General features: G+C 40.2%; 1 protein-coding gene across 1 annotated transcript in view; it reads right to left on the bottom strand.

Annotated features, from left to right (window-relative positions):
* LOC126236135 (zinc finger protein 345-like) overlaps positions 1–26,192 on the bottom strand; it is a 195,355-nt gene that overhangs the window by 69,879 nt on the left and 99,284 nt on the right. The window contains exon 5 of the mRNA XM_049945216.1: positions 5,163–5,437. Coding sequence (XP_049801173.1) covers positions 5,163–5,437 — 275 coding nt within the window. The remainder of the gene's footprint in view (positions 1–5,162; positions 5,438–26,192) is intronic.

The following is a 26,192-nucleotide window of genomic DNA, read 5'->3' as shown; positions in this document are numbered from 1 at the left end:
AATTGCATCTCTACAATGACTGTTTCCTAAACAAATTGTTTATTGACATGCGTGTGTCTAATAAACCACTAAAAATGCTTATGGACACATGAGCTGCGGTGACTTTAGTAAATGTACAAATGAAATGAAATGATCGTATGGCATTGTTGGCCGGGAGGCCCCATGCGGGGAAGTTCAGCCGCCGTATTGCAAGTCATTTTTAGTTGACGCCACTTGCGAGTCAATGATAATGAAATGATGATGAAGGACACACAACACCCAGTCATCTCGAGGCAGAGAAAATACCTGACCCCGTAGGGAATCGAACCCGGTACCCCGTGCTCGGGAAGCGATAACGCTATCGCAAGACCACAAGCTGCGGACAGTAAATGTACAAATGTACGTCACCTTGAGCTCTCGTTCCCTCACACAGGTTTCAGGGAAGTTGGTTAGCTGCAATAAACAGCAGATTCCATCCTCCTGTCTCTTACAGATCTGTTGTTCACCCTCTCACCTTCAGATCATACCCACACACCACACACTTGTTTGTGTTAGAAGCATTTAATGCTTTTGGTTTCTTCATTGTCAATGACGTAAATTTAGTGTAAGATCAAGTTCCGTATCAGCAACTGGAGTACCTCTGCACTGAGCTTTTGTCTCTGTTTTCCCCCTGGGCTCAGCTGTGCCACTGGTTTTCAGGCCCACATTACCAAGACAGAGTCAGCCTGCCATCATTTTTTCCAGGCATGAAATGTGCCTATCGCGTTGCGCGACTCTGTCAAGGCCCAATTAGACCATTTATCATCACTCGATGTCATTTGGCCTATTTCTTCAAGTTAATGGGTTACACCACTGGTCATTCTAAAAAGCCAACAGGTAAGTTTTGCCTCTGTGGCGACTTCAGTGTCATGATTAATGTACACTCTGTGATATATATCTAACCTTTGCCCCACCCTGACAAGTTTCTCACAAAATTGTCAGGTGGTCACTACTTTCCCAAGACTGATTTGTCAGAAGTATATCTGCAGTTCCCATTGGATGAGGCCACTAGGTGCCTTCTAGTTGTCAATACAACTTTTGGCCTATACCAATATCAACACACGCCTGCAATTTTTCAACTTTTTTACAAAAGCTGACAGCCTCTCTACCTGGCTGCATCAATTACGTCAACAATATGTTCTTTCAGGTTCTTCCTCTAAAGAGCATCTTAGCAATCTCTGATAGTTGTTCCCTGTTTTGCTGTCTGCAGGTCTCAAGTGTAATCCTGCCAAATCTTTATTTTTTCAGCTGTCAGCAGAGTACCTAAGTGTTGAGGTTTCTCGTACAGAGGTCAAGCTGTTGCATCAACATGTAGATGCAATTGCAGCTTTGTCACAGCTGACCTCTGTTAAGGAACTTCAAGTGTTTCTAAATAAACTGTACGTGTTTCTAAGAAAAGTTGTGTACTATCATAAGTTTGTACCGGGCGCATCCACTGTTGTTCAGCCACTGCATGCGCTTTTGCGTAAAAATCTGCCTTTTTCTGGTCCCTGGCTTGTGACCAAGCATTCGCTTTGCTCAAATCTAAGCTTCAATCTGCCCCGTGTCTGGTCATTTTTCAGTCGAGTCAGCATCTCATGTTGGCTACAGGTGCCTCTCAGCATGGTCTTTGTGTGTTATTGACACACGAATACACAAACAGGTCTGAAAGACCCACTGCTTATGCTAGCAAGACATTACTGTATTTACTCGAATCCAAGCTGCACTTTTCCGATTTTTGCAATCCAAAAAGCCACCTGCGGCTTAGAATCGAGTGCAAAGTAAGCGGAAGTTCTGAAAAATGTTGGTAGGTGCCGCCACAACTAACTTCTGCCGTAGATTATATGTACCGCTACACAGACAAGCTTTGCAGGCAAAAAGATATATACTGGTGCCAAAAAGTCTGCGTCAGTAAATAAATTTAAAAAAAGGTAGAAAAATGTATTTATTATGCCATGTATTCTTTCATGTTTGCTGCTATCTCATTTACATCCTGTCTGCTTAATAAACTACGAAACTAGAGAGAGACAACAGCAAACGCGGAAGAATATACATAGCAGGTCATGTTTATATTTGTATTATTCTTATGCTGAATAGTGATGCAGTCAGAAATGAAGCACAGCAACTAACCAGGTTTTTAAATCTAAGATGACTCTAATTTCTGAGCAGAATGTAATGTACTAAAGAGGCGTCTGCAAAGATTTTCAAACAGAGAAATTTTCGCTAAACTCTCGTTCAGAACATCATCTATTTGGTTCTTGTTGACCATTATCAAAGAAAGTAGCACTGTAAGTAACAACAAATAGTCTCTTGCCATTAGCTTATGACACAATTCCTCTCTTTTTTTATTGTAAGCGGCAGTAGCGTGCACAAAAGCAAGTCATGCCGCGAGTGGCGACAGGTCGTATATACTCATTATCAGAATGCGAAAAACAATGCATAACACAGTACAATAATGCATTTTCAGCTTAGAGTGACGTAAACACCTATAACAAAGAGAACGGCACTTATCACATCAAAGCAAAATAAGCAATCGATTCAAACCAGACAAAGCACCTGAAAAAGGAGGGGTACACGTATAAACACAGATGGAGCGCCTGACACATAGCAATGGCTACTTGGTAAAGCTTAACAGTTACGATTATACTCAAACCAAACTACTGTAGCCGTATCTTCATCCATTCAACCTAAATTGTGTCTCATGTTACAATGGACCAACTTTGTTTCGATTTGGAGGTGCGGTCTAAAACTTTTCTCCCCCCCTGAATTTCGAGTCTCAAATTTCAGGTGCGGGAAATTCTTTTTCCCTTGATTTCGAGTATCATTTTTCAGGTGCGGCTTAGATTCAAGTGCAGCTTAGATTCGAGTTAATACGGTAACTTCCACTTAGCAGCAGTATTCTCAGATCGAGAAGGAGGCTTTAGCGACTGGTTCACCCTCAAGAAATTTCATATATTCTTGTATGTAATATGTGATTAAATGGAACTTAAAACCAATCTGTTAGTTGCTCTTTTTAACCCTTCAGCTTCCATGTCAAACAAGGTAGCACATTTTTTTCAGTGATGAACTCTCTTCCTCTCCCTTTATCATTATCAGATCCATTACCAGCCGACGATGCAACATGCCAATGCTGATGCCTTATCTCGCCTTCCAATCAGGCCAGACTCAGTGTTAAACCACAATGAGTTGCTTTGTTTCTATTTATATACTGAGAACCAGACTGTGGTCAATGGTTTACCGTCACTAGTGCCACAATAGCATTGGCAGTCACCACGGGTCCTGTACTTAGTCGAGTCCTCTATATTGTGCAGCCTGGTTCTCCAGTAAAATCCCCGGGCCGTGCCTCGGATCCCTTGCATAATTACTTCTCCCTCCAGCTCCACCTTTCTGTGTTTGACGGGATTCTTTTCTTAGCAATAGAGGACTCTGCTGCCTGGGTAGTGAATCCCACTTCCTTACACCGTAATGTACTGTGGCTTCTGTGTGTCTGACTTCTCGCACCAAAGTTTTGGCCCACCAGCATGTGTATTGATCGGGTGTAGGTGGACATTATGCAGCTTATCATTGCTTGCACTCACTGTATTCAGCAACACGAGGCTCTGTGGATGTCTTTTTCCCCTGGCCAACAAAGCAATGCCTATGGGTACATCTACATGTCCATTTTGCTGGGCCCTTCTTGAATCAGTATTGGCTCATTGTAACAGATACCTATTCCAAGTTTCCCTACTTGTTTGTCTGTGTCCACGGTGGTCACTATTTCAGCCCTGTCTAAGATTCTTGCAATTGAGGGACTTCTGTATACCATAGTTAATGGTAACAGTCACCAGTTTGTAGACAATTTGCATCTTTCAGTCAGGCTACTGGTGTTCACCATCTCACAGCTCCCCCGTTTCATCCTAAATCAAACGGTGAGGCTGAACGCGTAGTTTGGATGTTTAAAGCTCCCCCTGAAGCTGCTTTCAACCATTTCTTGTGTTCTTACTGTTTCACTCCATTGGGGCACAAAAGTGTTTTTATGTGTGTGGTTTTCCTAAACCTGGATGGGAGAGGTTATGTACCTTCATTCTTGAGGTGCATGATTTCAGAGATCATGCAACCATACAGTTCACAGGCCCACTTACAGAAGTTACCTGTGTTGACTCCACTCCCGTGAGCTGCCAAAGAAACAGTATTACTTAAGTGATTGCAAACGAGAGCTCAGCCTATTCTGTAACATGTATTACTGTTGTCCAGTCAATGTGTTCAGTGCTATGCACAAGCTGTTCTTCATAGTATCTTATGTGTTTCTTTATAAAATACTATATTCCATAAATTGTGTTTGTTCTTGCTATAGCATATACTTTTGATGATAGGTATGGTTACTGTCAATATCCATTTCACTAATGTGAAACAAGTTAACAGTAATCAGGCTGTATTCTTTTTATTATCTGTGCAATTGTCCAATTTCAACTGTGGGTCATTTTCAAGCACATATCTTAAGCTTGCAGATTCATTTCATATTGCAGTAGATCAACGGTACACGTGGACAGGTATACATTGTACTTCTGTGTGTACACGCAGAAATGAAGCTGGAAGTTAAAGATATTTGCTTGAAAATGACCCACAGTTAAAATAAACCAATTGCGCTGATAATAAAAGGAGTTCAGCCTACTCAGATTTCATTCTCAGTACAAACTGAGGCTGTGGGCCCCCTCTCTCTCTCTCTCTCTCTCTCTCTCTCTCTCTCTCTCTCTCACACACACACACACACACACACACAAATAATACAAAAATAAAAAAATAAATAAAAATAAAATTAGAAAGGTAGTGTTGAGCTTTTCCAAACAGCACTTATAAGACAGTTGTTGAAGCAGTCTTATCAAAGCCTTTCAAGAGGGCCAATCGAAAAATATAGAGAGATAATGAAGAATTTCTGTGGAATAACACAACAAATTACAAGACTTACTGAATAATGAAAGACATGGAATGGAAGCAGTGCATGCCTTTACTGACTGGCAACAAAAAGGATAAATACACGCATGATGTTAGCACTAGACAAGAGGAAAGCGAGAAATGAATGTCTTGCAGTGAATGCCTACCACAAGACAAAAATAAAATTACTTGATTATCTGCAGTATGTCATCATACCACTAAGCTTCACAAACAATGTGATTTATACCACTCACCGACCACGATCACCAAAGACCCTTCCACACTGGGGACAGAGGTACGACTTTCTCTGTGCTGGAATACCATTAGGATGGCAGCGTCTTCGGTGGATGCGGAGTACCCGTTGCTCACAGAACTGTCTACCACAAAGTGAACATGATAACGGTTTATCTGGAATATGGTGAGCTGCCATCTGCTCCTCTGATGAAAATTCTGTGCGGCAGACACGGCACTGTAATGACTGTGGTGGTGGAGGTCCATATAGATTTGTGCCAGGAAGTGCAAATGGAGCCTAAAACAATAGAAATAGAAAACAAATAAACGTGACCTACTTCTGACAAAACATGATATAAGTATATCATTATTTGCTTGCCATCACATCAGCAGCAGCAGCAGCAGCAGATGCAAAGTATAACCTACATACATAACTGGCTATCTAAAGTTTCATAACGCCATTATAGCCATCATTACTCCATTGATAAAACAAAAGACCATTCTTACATAAATGAAACATGTTGCCCGATTGTTTTTATACACATCCTATATTGCGGACATTGATCAGCTGCCAAACAGATGAAATCCAATACACGATATCTCTCCCAACAAGAATATCCTGCAAAAAAAAGTCTGATAAAATTATTTGATTGAAATGGTGTCCATATACACTTAATAGTTTCCAAAATAGTCTCCTTAGAAATTTCCTGACAGGCAGAAACAGTGCCAGACCAAAACTTAGACCTGGGCCCTTGCCCTAACACCACACTATTCAAGCACAGCTCAAGATCAGTCCTCACAGCCTACTTCCAACAGTACCTTATCTCCTTCCAAACTTAACAGAAGTTCTGCCTCCATTGTGGAACTTGCTATCGTAGAAGAAAGGATACTGCAGAGACATGGCTTAGCCACACACTGGGGTATTGTTTCTATAATGAATTTTCACTTTGCAAAGAAGTGAAACTTCCTGTCAGATGCCAGACTGGGACTTGAACAAGGAACCTTCACGTTTTGCAGGCAAGAGCTCTACCTACTTAGCTATCCAATCAAAACTCATGACCTCCAATACGCAAATGTCCCAGGTTCAATCCCGGCCCAGCACACAGTTTTTATCTGCCAGGAAGTTTCAAATCAGTGCACACTCCACTGCAGAGCGAAAATTCATTCCAGTCCCCAAAGTGTCTGCATCACATCCAATATCCCCCTCTCCAGTTCAGAAAGAGTTTAACCAAGAAACTGTCAAAGTATTTATCATAGCTGCTTGCATGTTTGTTTGTACCAACAGCCTTGGTGCAGTGGTAACACTGGTTCCTGTCAGGTCAACGAAGTTAATCGCTGTCAGGACTTGGATGGGTGACCATCCAGGCCTGCAGCACGCTGTTGGCAAGTGGGGTGACCTCAGCCCTTATATGGCTAATTGAGGAGCTTCTTGATTGAGAAGTAGCAGCTTTGGTCATGAAAGCTGATAATTGCCAGGAGAGCAGAATGCTGACCCCATGCCCTTCCATATCTGCATCCAGTGAGGCCTATCAGCTGAGGATGACACAGCACCATTGTACTTTCTAATGCTTGTTCGGATAGAGTTCTTTTTATCAATTTAGCTGGTATGTCTGTAATGATCCCAAAATAGTTTGCTTATAAGTTTAAAAAGATTAAACAAAACGAAGTCACATAAGGCTGTGTCTGGGCTATACGGTGAACAGAAAAACACTGGAATTTTCTTTTTAGCCAAAAACTCCCTAACCTTCAATGCGGTATGGATCAATGCATGATCTTGGTGAATGATTTACACATGCTGCAATTTAAAACAGACACCTGTGACACTTTCTCTTGAGTTACTTGAGTACATGAAAAGAAAATGCTGTATTTCTTTTTTATCCAGTTAATGTGAACTCCATATGAATGACACTACAATAAAAAAAAAAGTACAACAAGAATGCCTTTTACTTCTGAGTAGCCTATTCATGCTTCTTTTCTTTTTGTCATTGCTAAATGAGATTTGCCTCTGGAACCCCGCTTTTTGACTTTCTGATTATACGCAGATATCCAAGTTGAATAATTTTTGCCAATCACAGAAGCAATAACTTTCATTTAAGGGTATACGGAACGCCCTATGCTTACAATGTTAAATTGAGCTAAAAGTTAGGAACATTTTCTCATTTGTTATTTGGACGATACTCTTGATTTTTTCACAGAACGCAGAGATATGTTCTGCTTTTATGCTGAATTATTAATTTTGAAAAAATAATGTATAGTTTTTCAGATATTTTATTTTTTGTAAATGTTAAAAAAAGTTATACATTTTAACAAGTATTTTAAAATTTACATCCATTAATACAAAATAATTCCACATATCTTTTAATTCAGATATATTAGAAGGTCTTAAGGAACAACTACAGAAAATTTCATCTTTCTACTATAAATAGGCCCTGAGAAAATGTACCTTATACACAAAAAAACTAAAGTTACGGGAAATTAGCTGCAAAGTTTTTACTTCAGTACAAGCCTGCTCCATAGCTTGTATCATCAGAATCGTCCAACAGCTTCCTCTTGATGGCTCTGCTATTCTGTCTAGCCATTTTTGAATATACTTTTATGGCATTATCTGAAGACCTAGCTTGTATCATCAGAATCGTCCAACAGCTTCCTCTTGATAGCTCTGCTATGCTGTCTAGCCATCTTTGAATATACTTTTATGGCATTATCTGAAGACCTGAGCCGTTCCTTGTCCAAACAAAGCATAGCTGCGGCAGTTCGTAGTCCTACACAGAGCCCCAGCTTCTGCAGAACTTTGCACTTTGTTATATTGCCCTGATTGAATGATGAAACAGCATCATAAACGCCAAAGTGAAGTGTGTTTATACCCACAAACACAGTTTTAGGTAGTCTATTCCATATCACATGGCTTACACACTCATTTGGATTTTGAGTCCGGCCATGAAGACATTTCTTTAGTAGACTAATATCTGCGAGGTCTCAGAATATTGGTTTTATTTCATCCATTATGGCAGGTGGCAGGTGATGAGGGTGATTGTATTGTTTCTTAGTTACCTTGCCTCTGTTGTACTTGCACCAACTATCGTCTCCTTTTGGACATAGCCCATGTTGGGGATTCTCATTGTTTGAAGCTGTATGAAAAAACAGAGCCCAGACTGCCGTTCTCATTAATTCTGCATCTGCTGTATTCTGTCTTATTGCTAGACCATAGCACTTCTGAATATGATCTATTGTAGCATCTGTCAGTCTATTTTTCCCATCTAAAGTTTTTCCATCACTCAATTTCTTACCTTTCATGCTAGCCTTGAGCCGTCGAAGTCTTGATCCCATCCTTTTCTGAACATGGCCAACACACTCCAGTTTGGAAATTTTCACATTGTTACCATAGGGTCTCAGTTCCTCAATTTCTTTGAAAGCCTTTGAGTCACCATCTCCAAGATAATTTATGTATCTAACGTCGTACCATTTTACTGAGCATTGATAAATACTTCTTACACCAGCAACTTCCATACCAGCACTTGACCCATAGTAATTTGCCATGCACTCCTCTTCATGTTTAGTTTTCATTTTCTCCTTGCATCTGCAATGCTTGGAAAGTATTGCCACATCAACTATCTTACCAGTGTCCACACTTGTAGCTGTTACTACACCATTCAGAGATGTGTGGCCTCTCTTCTGCCAGCTTCCATCAAAAGCTATGGACAAGTCTCTGTTACTATTATTTTCAACAACTGCTTCCTCAACAGCATCTTTCATGTTTTCCTGTGCCACATCTTCTACAGCAGAGCCTATTGCAATTATGTGTTTGTTAAATTTTGAAGGTGGAGGAGGGAGGTTCATCACACCACACAACATGGCACCTGCAGCCCTGCCCTTTCCTATACACCGTAATCCATAAACCAGTCTAATGTTTATATCGTATAGTTTACCTGTATCTGCAGTAACATGTGAGGAATTGAAGAAAGTAACACTGTGTTTGCAATAACTGCACAACAACTCTAATTCACAAGCAAGTCCTACATGTAAGTTTGTTTTCAATGAAACACCACATTTTCCACATTGTTTGCAGCACACATTGTTCTCCAAAACGTCTGACAATAAAGAGAAGTTAATTACCTCATATTTTGTAGTCCCAGCATTTAGTTGCTTGTATTCTTCTTCAATTCCAGCTAGTTTTCTTCTTGAAGCACTTTCCGGTGTAATGGCAGCAGCATCACTCAATGTATCACTACCAGTGTTGAGGTTAGTCGCTACTGGGACATCAGATACTGATGAGGATCAATCAGATGAACTTTTAGTACACTTTACTTTCTTGCGCCAATGTACACGCTTCCTAATACCTTCAGACTAGGTCTTGGCATGTTGAAGGGAAGAAAACTCAATGACTTCTCCACATACGACTTTCACAATAATGACATGGATGTACTCACAAAGGAAACAATACAAATGGTGTAGAATCTATTGTCAACTGTCTAGCAGTGTAGCCAACAGAAAAGCTAACCCTCTTGTGCTCAATTATATCTCTGGCAAGGCTGTCTATATCAGGTATATTTCGCGTCTCATATATAAGGTGCGGAACATCGTGTGTCGAAATTATTTTAAAAAATTATTTAAAATAGTTCTATTCACGTCATCCAAATATTTTATACACGGTATTAAACGGGAGAGTCTAAATTTTTCGAAAATGCATTTACCCAAAAATCGATTTTTTCATCAAAAAACTCATTCCGTATACCCTTAAAAATAAGTCAGTCAGTTGACACCAACCAAAACCCTGGAAACAAATTGTGCACAACTTTTTTCACACACATTTAATATCAGAAACAGTGCAATGCACATCTGTTTTGGGAAGTGCAATGATATTTGCAATTATTATGTTACTGAGATCCAGTTGTTTCCTATGTCTGAAATAATGTTTATACATTCAGACTGTGAACCTCATGGCTCTCCACTTATAATCTCTTGCTTCTTGAATACTATTCAGACAAATAATGTTGTTATTCTTAATATGGATCCTTCATCACTACTCCTGTTCTTGTTCTGGAATCTGGAAGATTTAATCAATTCTCATTATCTACTATATAATAGAAAAAACTTCCCCCATGAACCATGGACCTTGCCGTTGGTGGGGAGGCTTGCGTGCCTCAGCGATACAGATGGCCGTACCGTAGGTGCTACCACAACGGAGGGGTATCTGTTGAGAGGCCAGACAAACATGTGGTTCCTGAAGAGGGGCAGCAGCCTTTTCAGTAGTTGCAGGGGCAACAGTCTGGATGATTGACTGATCTGGCCATGTAACATTAACCAAAACGGCCTTGCTGTGCTGGTACTGCGAACGGCTGAAAGCAAGGGGAAACTACAGCCGTAATTTTTCCCGAGGACATGCAGCTTTACTGTATGATTAAATGATGATGGCGTCCTCTTGGGTAAAATATTCCGGAGGTAAAATAGTCCCCCATTCGGATCTCCGGGCGGGGACTACTCAGGAGGACGTCGTTACCAGGAGAAAGAAAACTGGCATTCTACGGATCGGAGCGTGGAATGTCAGATCCCTTAATCGGGCAGGTAGGTTAGAAAATTTAAAAAGGGAAATGGATAGGTTAAAGTTAGATATAGTGGGAATTAGTGAAGTTCGGTGGCAGGAGGAACAAGACTTTTGGTCAGGTGATTACAGGGTTATAAATACAAAATCAAATAGGGGTAATTCAGGAGTAGGTTTAATAATGAATAAAAAAATAGGAGTGCGGGTTAGCTACTACAAACAGCATAGTGAACGCATTATTGTGGCCAAGATAGACACAAAGCCCATGCCTACTACAGTAGTACAAGTTTATATGCCAACTAGTTCTGCAGATGATGAAGAAATTGATGAAATGTATGACGAGATAAAAGAAATTATTCAGGTAGTGAAGGGAGATGAAAATTTAATAGTCATGGGTGACTGGAATTCGTCAGTAGGAAAAGGGAGAGAAGGAAACATAGTAGGTGAATATGGATTGGGGGGAAGAAATGAAAGAGGAAGCCGCCTTGTAGAATTTTGCACAGAGCATAACTTAATCATAGCTAACACTTGGTTCAAGAATCATAAAAGAAGGTTGTATACATGGAAGAATCCTGGAGATACTAGAAGGTTTCAGATAGATTATATAATGGTAAGACAGAGATTAAGGAACCAGGTTTTAAATTGTAAGACATTTCCAGGGGCAGATGTGGATTCTGACCACAATCTATTGGTTACGAACTGCAGATTGAAACTGAGGAAACTGCAAAAAGGTGGGAATTTAAGGAGATGGGACCTGGATAAACTGAAAGAACCAGAGGTTGTACAGAGTTTCAGGGAGAGCATAAGGGAACAATTGACAGGAATGGGGGAAAGAAATACAGTAGAAGAAGAATGGGTAGCTCGGAGGGATGAAGTAGTGGAGGCAGCAGAGGATCAAGTAGGTAAAAAGACGAGGGCTAATAGAAATCCTTGGGTAACAGAAGAAATATTGAATTTAATTGATGAAAGGAGAAAATATAAAAATGCAGTAAATGAAGCAGGCAAAAGGGAATACAAACGTCTCAAAAATGGTATCGACAGAAAGTGCAAAATGGCTAAGCAGGGATGGCTAGAGGACAAATGTAAGGATGTAGAGGCTTGTCTCACTAGGGGTAAGATAGATACTGCCTACAGGAAAATTAAAGAGACCTTAGGAGAGAAGAGAACCACTTGTATGAATATCAAGAGCTCAGATGGCAACCCAGTTCTAAGCAAAGAAGGGAAGGCAGAAAGGTGGAAGGGGTATATAGAGGGTTTATACAAGGGCGAAGTACTTGAGGACAATATTATGGAAATGGAAGAGGATGTAGATGAAGATGAAATGGGAGATAAGATACTGCGTGAAGAGTTTGACAGAGCACTGAAAGACCTGAGTCGAAACAAGGCCCCGGGAGTAGACAACATTCCATTAGAACTACTGATGGCCTTGGGAGAGCCAGTCATGACAAAACTCTACAATCTGGTGACCAAGATGTATGAAACAGGCGAAATACCCACAGACTTCAAGAAGAATATAATAATTCCAATACCAAAGAAAGCAGGTGTTGACAGATGTGAAAACTACCGAACTATCAGTTTAATAAGTCACAGCTGCAAAATACTAACGCGAATTCTTTACAGACGAATGGAAAAACTGGTAGAAGCGGACCTCGGGGAAGATCAGTTTGGATTCCGTAGAAATGTTGGAACACGTGAGGCAATACTAACCTTACGACTTATCTTAGAAGAAAGATTAAGAAAAGGCAAACCTACGTTTCTAGCATTTGTAGACTTAGAGAAAGCTTTTGACAATGTTAACTGGAATACTCTCTTTCAAATGCTGAAGGTGGCAGGGGTAAAATACAGGGAGCGAAAGGCTATTTACAATTTGTACAGAAACCAGATGGCAGTTATAAGAGTCGAGGGACATGAAAGGGAAGCAGTGGTTGGGAAAGGAGTGAGACAGGGTTGTAGCCTCTCCCCGATGTTATTCAATCTGTATATTGAGCAAGCAGTAAAGGAAACAAAAGAAAAATTCGGAGCAGGTATTAAAATTCATGGAGAAGAAGTAAAAACTTTGAGGTTTGCCGATGACATTGTAATTCTGTCAGAGACAGCAAAGGACTTGGAAGAGCAGTTGAACGGAATGGATAGTGTCTTGAAAGGAGGATATAAGATGAACATCAACAAAAGCAAAACGAGGATAATGGAATGTAGTCTAATTAAATCGTGTGACGCTGAGGGGATTAGATTAGGAAGTGAGACACTTAAAGTAGTAAAGGAGTTTTGCTATTTAGGGAGTAAAATAACTGATGATGGTCGAAGTAGAGAGGATATAAAATGTAGACTGGCAATGGCAAGGAAATCGTTTCTGAAGAAGAGAAATTTGTTAACATCGAGTATAGATTTAAGTGTCAGGAAGTCGTTCCTGAAAGTATTTGTATGGAGTGTAGCCATGTATGGAAGTGAAACATGGACGATAACCAGTTTGGACAAGAAGAGAATAGAAGCTTTCGAAATGTGGTGCTACAGAAGAATGCTGAAGATAAGGTGGGTAGATCACGTAACTAATGAGGAGGTATTGAATAGGATTGGGGAGAAGAAAAGTTTGTGGCACAACTTGACTAGAGGAAGGGATCGGTTGGTAGGACATGTTTTGAGGCATCAAGGGATCACAAATTTAGCATTGGAGGGCAGCGTGGAGGGTAAAAATCGTAGAGGGAGACCAAGAGATCAATACACTAAGCAGATTCAGAAGGATGTAGGTTGCAGTAGGTACTGGGAGATGAAGAAGCTTGCACAGGATAGAGTAGCATGGAGAGCTGCATCAAACCAGTCTCAGGACTGAAGACTACAACAACAACAATAGAAAAAAAGAAAGACAACAGACACTCAGTACGAATACTCACCCTATTCCCCAGCCCAAGGATCCCTGCCTGATAGGTACTTCACTTATGGGATGGAGGAAAAAGATGTTTGCCAATCCTACAGAACAGACACCACTGGCTTCTCGTCCACAGGCCCCGAAAATTTGTTCTAACACCATAATACTTTAAAATAGCAAGTTCCGTCTCTTAATTGACCAGAGTACCTAAGAAACTTGGAACTGTGCATAGGTAAATGTTTATCCCACTCATACTAATTTAAGCTAACCTCCCCTAAGAAATGTGTACAAACCCAATCATGAGATTTATTTAACAGGTTGCAAATACAAAACTCATAGCAAACACTGTTATTACCACCCATTTGAAAGGTATGCAAAACCCATACAAAATGTGCCAAGGTATACTTGCATAATATGCTTACATGTTAGGTCATTGGATATACCCAACAACATCTTAATGTTGATCAGATTTCTTAACAGACATTTCATATTTCACTTTAACAACTAACAACTTTTTGTTGCCTTCCATAATACACTTCTTTACTCCTTACTACCTACAATATCAACAGCACAGAAAGCAAATCAGTGTATTATTAAAACAGTATATAAATAAGACCAGTACAAAAAGGTAGGTCCCTCTGTTACGCAACTTTGGAGTAAGCCTCAAAACCAACAGTATTCTAAGAAACCTAAGGTATCTCAAGATGTCAACAAAGTGTTAGGAAAGTCTGAGAAATTACAACAGTATTCTACCTCTGTAGAAATCATCAACTACACCTCCTTCCTCAGAAGGTTACCCCCTAATAACTATCCAGTTTTCACAATAATAGGCCCTAAATATATCTCCAGTCTCCTTCCTTTAGGTGTAGATCCTCTTTTCTTTGGGCCGGCCGAAGTGGCCGTGCGGTTAAAGGCGCTGCAGTCTGGAACCGCAAGACCGCTACGGTTGCAGGTTCGAATCCTGCCTCGGGCATGGATGTTTGTGATGTCCTTAGGTTAGTTAGGTTTAACTAGTTCTAAGTTCTAGGGGACTAATGACCTCAGCAGTTGAGTCCCATAGTACTCAGAGCCATTTGAACCATTTTCTTTTCTTTGGTACACCTAGCCTATTCATAACACCATTTATACATAAGGGTACAGTATCCTGTTTAATATTAAACACATACGTCTCTAAGATAACTTATTCCTACTCTATTTAGAACCCAGACCTAGTTATTGAGCTTTCTTACATTGTATCTCTTAAATATACTCTTCTGCTTCCACACAACATGGCTAATGTTTAATTTGCTTACTGTAAACATATTGTCTGTTGTGGTTCTTAATTACTCTGTGTAGATCTTACCTGGATGTTAGCTTGTCATTTGACTACTATATCAGGTCCTTTTCTTCCTCTGAAATTCTTAAGTCTGTTTTCGAATGCCCATTTTTACAAAGGAAAACTCAGGTGACTTGCCCAATTTAATTCTTGTACCATTGAAAAGATGAATGAAACAAGTATAAGTATCAGTGTTGTTGAGGAACAGCTGGAATTGTTAAAATGGAATAATGGAATGCCTGTCAGACACTATACTGAATTTGCGGTTGAGTGCCCAGTAGTTGGAGGAAAGCACAGTTACACCCATCGACATGAAGGGTCGTAGAAGTGAGCAACAAAACCACCGTCCAATATCTTTGACACCGAGTTGTTGTAGAATCTTAGAACATAATTTGAGCTCAAACATAATGAAGTATCTAGAATAGAATGGCCTCCTTCACACCAATCAGCATGGATTCCAAAAACATTAATCTGAAATCCAACTCAAACTTTTCTAAGATAACATACTGAAAGCTTTGGATCAAGGCGATCTGGTAGAGGCAGTATTTCTTGATTTCTGAAAAGTATTTGACTCAGTGACACACCTACGCTTATTGTCAAATGTTCAATCATCATCAGATGTAGAAGTAACTTCAGGTGTGCACAGGGAAGTGTGTTGGGAACCTTGCTGTTCATGTTGTACATTAATGACTTCATGCACAACATTAATAATAATCTCAGACTTTTGGCATGGAGTTCTCTATAATGAAGTACTGTCTGAGAGATGCTGTATAAATACACAGTCAGATCTTGATAAGATTATAAACTGATGCAAAGATTGGCAACTTGTTTTAAATGTTCAAAAACATGAAACTGTGCGTTTCACAAAATGGAAAAAATCATAGTATACTATAACTGTAATTTCAATGAGTCACAGTTGGAACTGGTCAACTTGTACAAATACCTGAGTGTAACACTTCGTAAGGATATGAAATGGAATGAACACATAGGCTCAGTTGTGGATAAAGCGAGTGGTAGACTTTGGTTTATTGGTAGAATACTAGGGAAGTGCAATCAATCTACAAAGGAGATTGCTTACAAATCACTCACTCATGTGACCAGTTCTAGAATATTTCTTAAGTGTGTGGGACCCATACCAAATAGGACTAATAGGGGATACTTAACATACACAGAGAAGGGCAGCACAAATGTTCACAGGTTTGGCTGACCTGTGGGAGTGTGTTCAAGAGATGCTGAAGAAACTGAATTTCCAAACTCTTGAAGACAGACGTAAACTGTCTCGAAAAATTCTACTAACAAAATTTCAAGAAATGGCTTTAAATGATGACTCTAGGAAAATACTACAACCCCCTACATATTGCTCACATAGGGATCATGAGGACAAGATTAGAATAATTATAGCACGCACAGAGGCATCGGGTTTATGCTTTCGTATCTGCTGCAGACACTTTAGTGGCAATGAGTTCTTACCCTCTCATGTTTATGATGATGTGTTTGCCTCCAATTCCTGTTACGGACCCCAACTCTGACTGCAACAGCTGTAACTGCAGCAGCAGAAGAAACAGTTTGTTGCTCAAGAGCAACTACACAGAGTAGCATGCCACTCCTCTCCAGCTCATGTTTCCGTGGAAACAACCACACCAGTCGGTGGCCATGGCTTTGCCCCCACTACCACCATTCATTGCAGACAAGTCTGCAGAGATTTGAGACGTCTAACTCTGTTGTTTTCAATTCCACTGCTGATACAAGGTAGTGGAGAAACTGAAAGCATTCTTGGACCCTTGTGATTTGTCTTTCAATGATCTCTGTGCTCTGTTAACCAAATACTGGTCAGCAGATGCACCTGTCTATGGATACTTTCCAGTTTCACCCGTGTTGTAAGCAATGTGGACAGTCATATTAAGCATGGGCTGCTGATTTGCAGGTGCAATTTTCAGAGCCAGAACTATAATGTTTCATATGCAGAACTGTCGATTCAAGAATGACTATGCGTCTTGCCCCTGACAGGGAGGTTACTGCAAATGCCTGGTCTTGGCGATACGCTTCACATTGCTAAATCTTTTGAGGATGCTTCAGTGGCTCGGCAGGCTTTTACATACGACTTTAATGTTTCCTAAGATGTTAATTGTCATCACACTCAGTGGTCAACTGATAATTCCAATTCATCATCCTATACTTCTGCCTCCAAATCTCACCCGACTTCACAGGCATTCAGATCGCCAGCATCTCATGAGAGACTTTAAGTGCATCAATTATTCTAATCCCTCCTCAGCATCAATGGACTTTTTTTTGTAGAGTTAAAGGAAGAGTCAGCAATGTCCATCCCTCCTCAAGTGTTGAGACATATGTCACCAGAGTTGAAAAAGCTTCAATATTTCTGACTGCAATAGTTAGCATAAGAAAAGCCACTGCTTGTATCATTCAGCAGATTGTGGGTCTTTGGCAAGTGCGGTCACCTAGATGTTGTGTGTCAACAAGCAGCGCACCAGCTGTGGGGTGAGCCACAGTGTGAAAACAACAAGGCAGTCCATGTTGTCACAGTAGTGGAGCAGGCAGGTCCCCTACCACTGTGAAAGCTCGCAGTGTAGTTGAGGCTGTGTGGCCAGCCTGCGGAATTCAAGCTGCAGATCGGCGTTGCAGTGTCTTTAATCAATGATGATACATATAACTGTCTCAGTTCACCTCTGGTGCTGGGTCCTGTCTTACTGTCACTGTGTTGTTTCTCTCCTCAGAGAAATGTCGCTGGCAGCTAAGTACAAAAATAGTTGAACGCGTCCTAACCTTTCAGGTTTTGTGCTCCCCTACTGCCACTAACAGCTACAGATTGGATGCTTTCACCAGCTTTGGGTTCAAAATAAAGGACCAAGTTAATTTACTGTCAGAAACAGTACTGTTTTCTGATCTGGATGTCCTATGCTCTTCCTATTAGCAGATGTTTAAACGTTTCCCTTAAGCCTTCTGCAGTGCCTAAGTTTTACCCCAAACAACTGCTTTCATTTGCAGTACATGACGTGAAACTTGCACGGCATAAGGACCATGGTATTACTTCTCCACTTTCCGTTCATCAATGTTTGACGTTCTCAATGGTCATTAAAAATCCAAATAGTTTGTTATGCGTTTATGGTAATTTTAACTCTACTATCAACTCCTAGCAGTCTAACATCACTATCAACTCCCAGCAGTCTAACATCTTCACCCCTTGCCTTGTCCGGAGGAGCTATTGGCAAGACTGACTGAGGGCCATGAAGTTGCTTGTCTCAAATACACTATTTGGCTTTTATCCATACAATCACTCACAATTTGTGACTGCGAATGCACCCACCATTTTTCAAAAGCATCTGGAACAGTTGATTGATGATATCCTACACTGTGTGAATTATTTGGACAACATTATTGTTATGGAGCTGACTTATGCGGAACATACCAGAATCTTGAATCCCTATTTAGATGAGTCCAGGAAAATGACTTGCACTGCTGGTTGAAAAGTGTAATTTCTTTGCCTCTAACATCAACTACGTCGGGTACATTCTTACTTACACAGGCATTGCACCTAGGCACGACTACATCGACACAATCATAAAGATGCTGGCACCAACCCTTCAGCTTTAGGTAGTACATCTATACCTATTACAGTTAAGTCACAATGAATGTCAGTATCTGAAACTGTAGTTCACATTAAAAATAAATATATATAAGGCAAAGACAGGCCTGTGATGAAAATGACAATAGTCTATGACTTCTCATTGTCTTGATTCTATAACTGCTTACTGCTTACACATTAGTGTTTAAGTTATGTAATGTTACATATATGAAGGCGTGCTAATCAGCCACCCAGAGTTGGTATGAGGTAAGGTGAATTTGTTGTAAGGCTGAACACTAGCAGGCCCGGTGCTCAGGGTGCACTGCAGCCAACCCGGCTAGGTAACTGTTAAAGGCCAGCCAGGTACAAAAGTGAGCAATGTCACTGGAAATGGGAAAAATCCCAGAAGGAAAGCTGGACAGTGGTCATACGCTTAGCAGAATATGGAATGCAACAGCAACGATGACTCTGAGACAAGCTGAAAGATGGCTCCTTACAGCTCTTTGAAATTCGACAGTAATTCACAGAGAAATATTAAAGCAAATCTGAATACATCTGTGACCTAAGAAAAATGAGGCACATCCAATGACATAATGATACTTCCAGTATCTTTAAAACAACAAAAGTTAGTAACTTACAGTGACTAAAAATTTTGACAATGAACCTCTGAATTACCACCTTCAAATGCTTCACACAATTTCAACAAATGATATCTCAGATGATAGTATTGCCCTGTAACTTTCATCCCTGAATGAAACATATCTGTAGCTATTTTATTTCTTGATTTATTAAATTTTTTATATCTTTTTATTATGCAAATGCCTGCCAGAGCATCATATTCTCTACAATAATGATGCAGCATGAACAATCCATATCTTACAATAATAGTGTATTTTATTTCTGGAGAAAATAATATATTATGCAAAGATCACTCCCCTAATCAGCTGTGCAAGTTCCTTGTCACCAGACTTTCCAGTCCCTTCAGCATGGTTTCAGTGTGGCTCTCTATTTCATGCCATACATGTTGGGCCTACCGTTGATGTTGGCACTGGGTGCATACCAGTACAGCATTGCAGCAGTTTTCTGTCACAAACTGTAAGATGATTCTGAGCGTCTCATTGCATTTGCCTCCAAAATGTTAAATGTTGCACAGATCCTAGATACAAGAGGTGGTTTCACGATTGATTATGGGGTCGAGAAATTACATGTGTATAGGTATGGCAACAAATTCCACCTGCTGACTGTTTGGGCATTTCCTTGTTTGGACATTGTTCCAAGCTCCCGCACAATACAGTGCAGTGTCTTCAAGCAAAGGGCAATGCTCTTGAGTAGGTATCACCATCAAAGCCATTTTCGCTCCACCACTCAACATGTCAATGAAGACACACTGTCCCAACGTCTTTTGACACCAGTGCAGAATTTGGTCGCCAGGAAACTGTGTTTTGTCCTTCATCAATACTTACCAACAAACCTGTTTGAATTCCCACTGATGGTGCAAGAAGTATACTCTGCATTGTACTATGACCAATTCCTTAGGAAGGTTACGTCGGCAGTCCAGAAAGGGCAGGCAGTGCATGTTTCTCACCGTGTCAACCCAGCTTTTTGCAGTTATTTCGCACTGCGCTACTAGCTCAATGCCATGCAGTGTGTCTTCACAATTATTTCACACTGCACTACCAGCTCAATGCCATGCAGAGTGTCTTACTTATTTATTTTATTTTATTTATTTATTTACACATCAAGTTCCACAGGACCAAATCTCCAAGACCATGGAACACGTCAGTACATGAATTTACAACATAAAAGTAATAACAGATAAAAATAAAATGTTTATGAACCTGAAATAAGTCAAGCCATAAGTTTAATTAAACGCAATAACAATACAACAAGAATCAGCCTAATTTTTCAAGGAACTCCTCGACAGAACAGAAGGAGTGAAACATGAGGAAACTCTTCAGTTTCAATTTGAAAGCGTGTGGATTACACAGGCCAACAATGGAAAAACTTTTTTGCTGATAATACCTTATTCTTATGTCTTTTAGGGTGGGAAATCCAAATATGATACTCAAAAAACTGTATCACCCACCGTTTCTTCACATTTTACAATTAAATTTATTAAATAAATCTATTTTTTAAAGAATTTAACAGCTTTTATATAGTTACAATAATTTAAAAAGGAGGTGTAATGAATGCAGATGATGGTGGTAGCACTACTGAAAAACATCTGCTGGCAAAAAAAGGTCGATTCTGCTTTTGTGTTAACAGATGATGTTTTGCTTACTGACAACCTAACCTCACTTTCCCGTTTCCTGTACATGTGCTTAGTACAACGTCTAATTGTGGTTGTAAAAACTCTGCTGACAGTTTTTGTTATATTTGTGGTGAATTTGTGATTAAAAAACACCAAAGAAACATTACAGACTTTGTGAAAAAGGTTTATCTATCATACTTTGGATCTAAACTTGGTGATCAAGAAATATCTTGGCTGTCGCACAAGGTATGTTATGTGTGTGTTGAAGATATGAGAAAATGGCCCAAAAAGGAGAAAAAAAGCCTTTAGATTTGCTGTTCCTATGATATGGAGGGAGCCAAGAAATCATTCTGATAATTGCTGCTTTTGCAGTGCTGATATTACTGGTCATAATTTGAAAAACAACAAGGTAATACGCTACCCATCCAACCAGTAGGGCATGTGTAGATTTGCCGGTTCCTGAGCCACCAGATGATTTAAATTCTATTCCAACAGAAGTATCTTCTGATGTACGATCTGATTTAGATGAACCAGATGAGGATGAATTCTATTGTAAAACAGAAAATCTAGAGCCCAAATTTACTCAGACCGAGCTTAACGATTTGGTTAGGGGTCTGGGATTAACGGAAAAAAAAAAGGTTGAATTGCTTGGCTCTAGATTAAAAGAAAAGAACTTATTGGCAGTTGGAACCAGCATATACATTTATAAAAGAGAGAGCAGCAATTTTCCAAGTTTTTTCAACAAGAAGGTGATTTAGTGTACTGCTCAGACATTCCCGGTCTAGTGAATGAGTTTGGTACTGAATTCAAAAAGGAAGCCTGGAGGCTGTTTATTGAGTCATCCAAAACTAGTTTAAATGCGGTTTTATTACACAATGGTAACATGTATGCATCTATACCTGTTGGACATTCTGTACATATGAAAGAAAGCTTTGAAAACCTAGAAATGGTGCTAAATAAAATAGGCTATTCTGCTCATGGTTGGATGATATGTGGCGATCTAAAAGTAACATGCATGCTCCTTGTTCAGCAAGGTGGCTCTACCAAATTTCCATGTTTTTTGTGTGAATGGGACAGTAGGGCTAGGGATCAACACTGGTGCAGAAAGAACTGCCCTGTGAGGGAGTCTTTAAAATCTGGTGAGAAGAACATTCTACACTCAAACCTTGTAGATCCAAAAAACATACTTCTACCATGTCTACATATAAATTTAGGCCTAATGAAACAGTTTGTAAAGGCTTTGACTAAAGATGGACCATGTTTTAAGTATCTCTGCCAAAAGTTGACACACCTTCCAGAAGCAAAACTAAAAGAAGATGTCTTTGTCAACCTGACATTAGAAAACTGACGTTTGATATTAACTTTGAATCCACAATGATCTTAAATGAGAAAGAAGCATGGGTATCATTCAAGCAAGTCACTACAAAGTTCTTAGGACATGAAAAAGACCCAGAATATGTTTCCATTATAGCTACAATGTTATAAAGGTTAAAACTTTAGTATGTTTAATGAGCCTGAAAGTTCACTTTTTGAACAGTCACCTTGATTACTTCCCGGACAATATGGGAGATGTTAGTGAGGAGCAAGGAGAGTGTTTTCACAAGGACATTAAAGTGATGGAAAAACGCTACCAAGGCTGCTGGAACACCAACATAATGGGGGACTACTGTTGGTCACTTCACCGAGAAGTTCAGCAAGCGACTCATCATAGAAAAGGCTACACAAGAAGCTTCAAAGAAAAAAGAGAAAGAAAATACAAACCAATTCCAGATGGCAAGTGAAACTTCTATTAATACATATCATTGTTTCATGTAGCTTACTGTAAATACAAACCAAGCTTATGTTGGAACAAAGCGTTTCATTATCCCATAGAATTTTTATACTATATAATAAAAAGTGTATTACTCAAAAACTATGGGTGATACAAAAAAACTAAGGATAGATTTGGATTCAGTTCATAAAAATCTATAAATATCAGCTATCAAAGTAAAAAGTTTTTCTAAAAAGTTTTTCGTTGGCCTGTGTTACTGCTAAGATTTTTGAATTCTAGTGGTAGCTTATTGAAAATGGATGCAGCAGTGTCCTGCACACCTTTCTGCACAGGAGTTAAGGATGTCCGCTCCAAATGAAGGTTTAATTTCTGTCAAGTATTAACCAAGTGAAAGCTGTTTATTCTTGGGAATAAGCTAATATTCTTAACATGAAATGACAGTAAGGAATATATATATATTGAGAGGCCAGTGTCAAAATACCCAGACTGGTGAACAGGGGTCAACAAGAGGTTCATGAACTTACACCACTTATTGCCCGAACTGCCAGTTTCTGGGCCAAAAATATCCTTTTAGAATGGGAAGAGTTACCCCAAAATATAATACCATTTGACATAAGCGAATGAAAATAAGCAAAGTAGACTAATTATCATGTTGAACAATCACTCACTTTTGATACTGTTCAAATAGTAAAAATGACAGTATTAAGTCTCTGAACAAGATCCTGAACATGGGCTTCCCATGACAGCTTACTAACTGTCAGAACACCTACAAATTTGAACTGTTCAGTTTCACTCTTCATATGCTCATTCTGTGAAATTAAAATGTCCAGTTTTGTTGAATTTGTGTTAGAAACTGTAAAAACTGGGTACTACTGTGATTCAGCTTTAGTTTATTTTCTACAAGCAATGAACTTATGTCATCAACTGCACTATTTGAAACCGAGCCAATGTTGCACACAACATCCTTTATTACCAAGCTAGTGTCATCAGCAAACAGAAATATTTTAGAGTTACCCGTAATACTAGATGGCATGTCATTTATATAAATAAGGAACAGGAGTGGCCCCAACAATGATCCCCGGGGCACCGCCCACGTGACAGTACCCCACTCAGAGCCCACATCACAGCTGTTATCAACATTGTGCATAATGACCTTTTGGTGCCTGTTGCTAAAGTAAGAGGTGAACCAACTGTGAGCTACTCCCCGTATTCCGTAATGGTCCAACCTCTGGAGCAATATTTTGTGGTCAACACAATCAAATGCCTTAGTTAAATCAAAAAATATGCCAAGCATTCGAAACCTTTCATTTAGCCCATCCAGTACCTCACAGAGAAAAAGAGACTATAGCATTTTCAGTTGTTACACGACTTCTAAGGCCGAACTGTACATCTGATAGCAAATCGGGTGATATAAAATGATCGATTATCCTTACATCCACAGCCTTTTCAATAACTTTAGCAAACACTGATGGCACAGAAATAGGTCTAAAATTGTCTACATTATCCTTTTCTCCCTTTTTACAAAGCGGCTTTACTACTGAGTACTTTAATCGTTCAGGAAACTGGCCATTCCTAAAGGAAAAATTAAAAATATAGCTAAATAAAGGGCTAACATGTGCAGCACAGTAATTTAATATTCTGCTAGGCACTCCATCATATCCATGAGAGTCCTTAGTCTTCAGTGATTTAGTTATTGACTCAATCTCCCGCTGTCTGTATCACAGAGGAGTATTTCAGACATCAATCTCGGAAAGGCATTTGCCAAGAAAGTTATACGATTTCCTGTAGAAACTAAATTTTTATTTAATTCACCAGCAATGCTCTGAAAATGATTGTTAAATACTGTACATATATGTGATTTATCAGTAACAGAAATATTTTTACTACGAACTGACTTTATATCGTCGACCTTGAGCTGCTGACCAGACACCTCCATCACAACTGACCATATGGTTTTAATTTTATTCTGTGAATTAGTTATTCTATTTTCACAACACATACTACACCTCCTGTGTAGTATGCCAAACCTGGATATAGGCCACCTAGGCACAGGGTACCTGTGTCTTGGCACAGATATTCAGCCGGTGTCTGGGCAGGTATGTTCAGCCAGTGTCTGGGGTGGATTGAAGAAGCTGTCAAAGGGCACAGGGGCTGTCAGTTGCCTGATGTCGCATCAGGGCACATTCGCCTACCTGTCACAGCAGCTGCACCTGTGACCGCAGTCGCAGTCTGCATCCCTGCCCTTGCCTCCACCTATGACCACTGGACTGGACACCCGAGTCACCACCAACTGGGTCTCTCAACTACTACCAGCACTTCTGGCACCACGGCTCAACATCTTTACTTGTGCTCCCACTCACCCATGGGAAGGTGAGGAGATCTTGGTTTGGGAACCTATGGGTGCAGAATCATTCCTCTGTCCCAACCATCTCTTACCCCAATGGCACTACAGCAATTTCATACCACAGGCACACCGCCATCCCAGCAGACCTCACCCGGGTCTCCTGCCACAGTCAGACCTAAATCGATGGGCCTAGATCTGTTGGCGGAGATGCTGCCTCTCCACCCAACCATCCCTTCCAGTACCAATCACTGGCCAGTATATTTTTGGCACTACTGAGCAATATTAGGGAGGAGGAATTTAATATTCCACCAGTGGCCATTTTTGATAGTCAGAAGCACTGCAATATCACAGGGCACCTGTGTCTGGGCACATACGTTCAGCCGACATCTAGGATGGGTCGAAGGGGGAGGACTGGGAAGTTAAAGGTCACAGAGGTCATCAGCTGTTCAACATCATGGCCAGGAATTTTTGCCTGACCTGCCACTGCAACCAGCTCAGAATGTGACCGCAGTTGCAATCGCGCCTCCATCCATGTCCTCCCTTCCAACCCCAAGAAAGGGCATAAGGTTTGCCACCCTCTGGGTCTCTTGTCCTTTACCCAACTTCCATCTCCTTATCACCATGGGATGTCACCTCAGTGCAGCCCTTGCCCAGGCCTCCTGCAAGGGTTGAGTCGAAGCCATGGTCCTAGATCTGTTGGTGGAGACTGTTGCCTCTTCGCGTTCTCACCCCCACTGGTGCTGGTTTCAGCTGGGACATTTTTAGCCATATGTACCAATTTCAGGGGGAGGGATTTAAGATCCCCACCAGTGGTCATTATTGATATGGGGTCAAAGGCACTGCAGTTTACTTCAATCAGGTGCCACCAGGGGTGCCAGTGCTGGATCACAAGGACAATCCCAATCTCAGCCTGCTGCTCAGCTTCCATAGCATTCCATATGAGCCTTTTAATTCTCACCTAGCTGCTTTCATGAAATAGAGACTCAGCTTGCTGGTTTATGTTACTGGTATTTATACAGTGCTCTGCTCGCAGCACACTTGGTTTTGTTTCCAGATAAAACTTTCATATCTTACAATTTCTTGCCCCATCAGCATGGAGGATGTTTGAGAGGGAGTGCAAGCTACGACTAGACAAGGCTGATGAAGGAAATAAGCTATGTCCTTTCCGAAAGAACCATCTCAAGCAATTTATGTAAATCACCAAAAACCTAAATCTGGATGGCTGGATGAGGGTACTCCCTAATGTGAGTCTAATGCAAATAATTACAGCTGGCTTTCAAAATGTGATAAGAACATCTACTTTTGTGTGTCAATGCCAATGATACTGAGTGAACTTATGACAAAAAAGCACGATTGTTTTCAAACAGCTAGAAGTCTTTTGACCAGCTAA

Source organism: Schistocerca nitens, chromosome 2 (assembly GCF_023898315.1).
Source record: "Schistocerca nitens isolate TAMUIC-IGC-003100 chromosome 2, iqSchNite1.1, whole genome shotgun sequence".
In the NCBI taxonomy this organism is placed as follows: domain Eukaryota; kingdom Metazoa; phylum Arthropoda; class Insecta; order Orthoptera; family Acrididae; genus Schistocerca; species Schistocerca nitens.
Note: the sequence above shows the minus strand (reverse complement) of the source record. Positions and strands in the feature narration are given on the sequence as shown.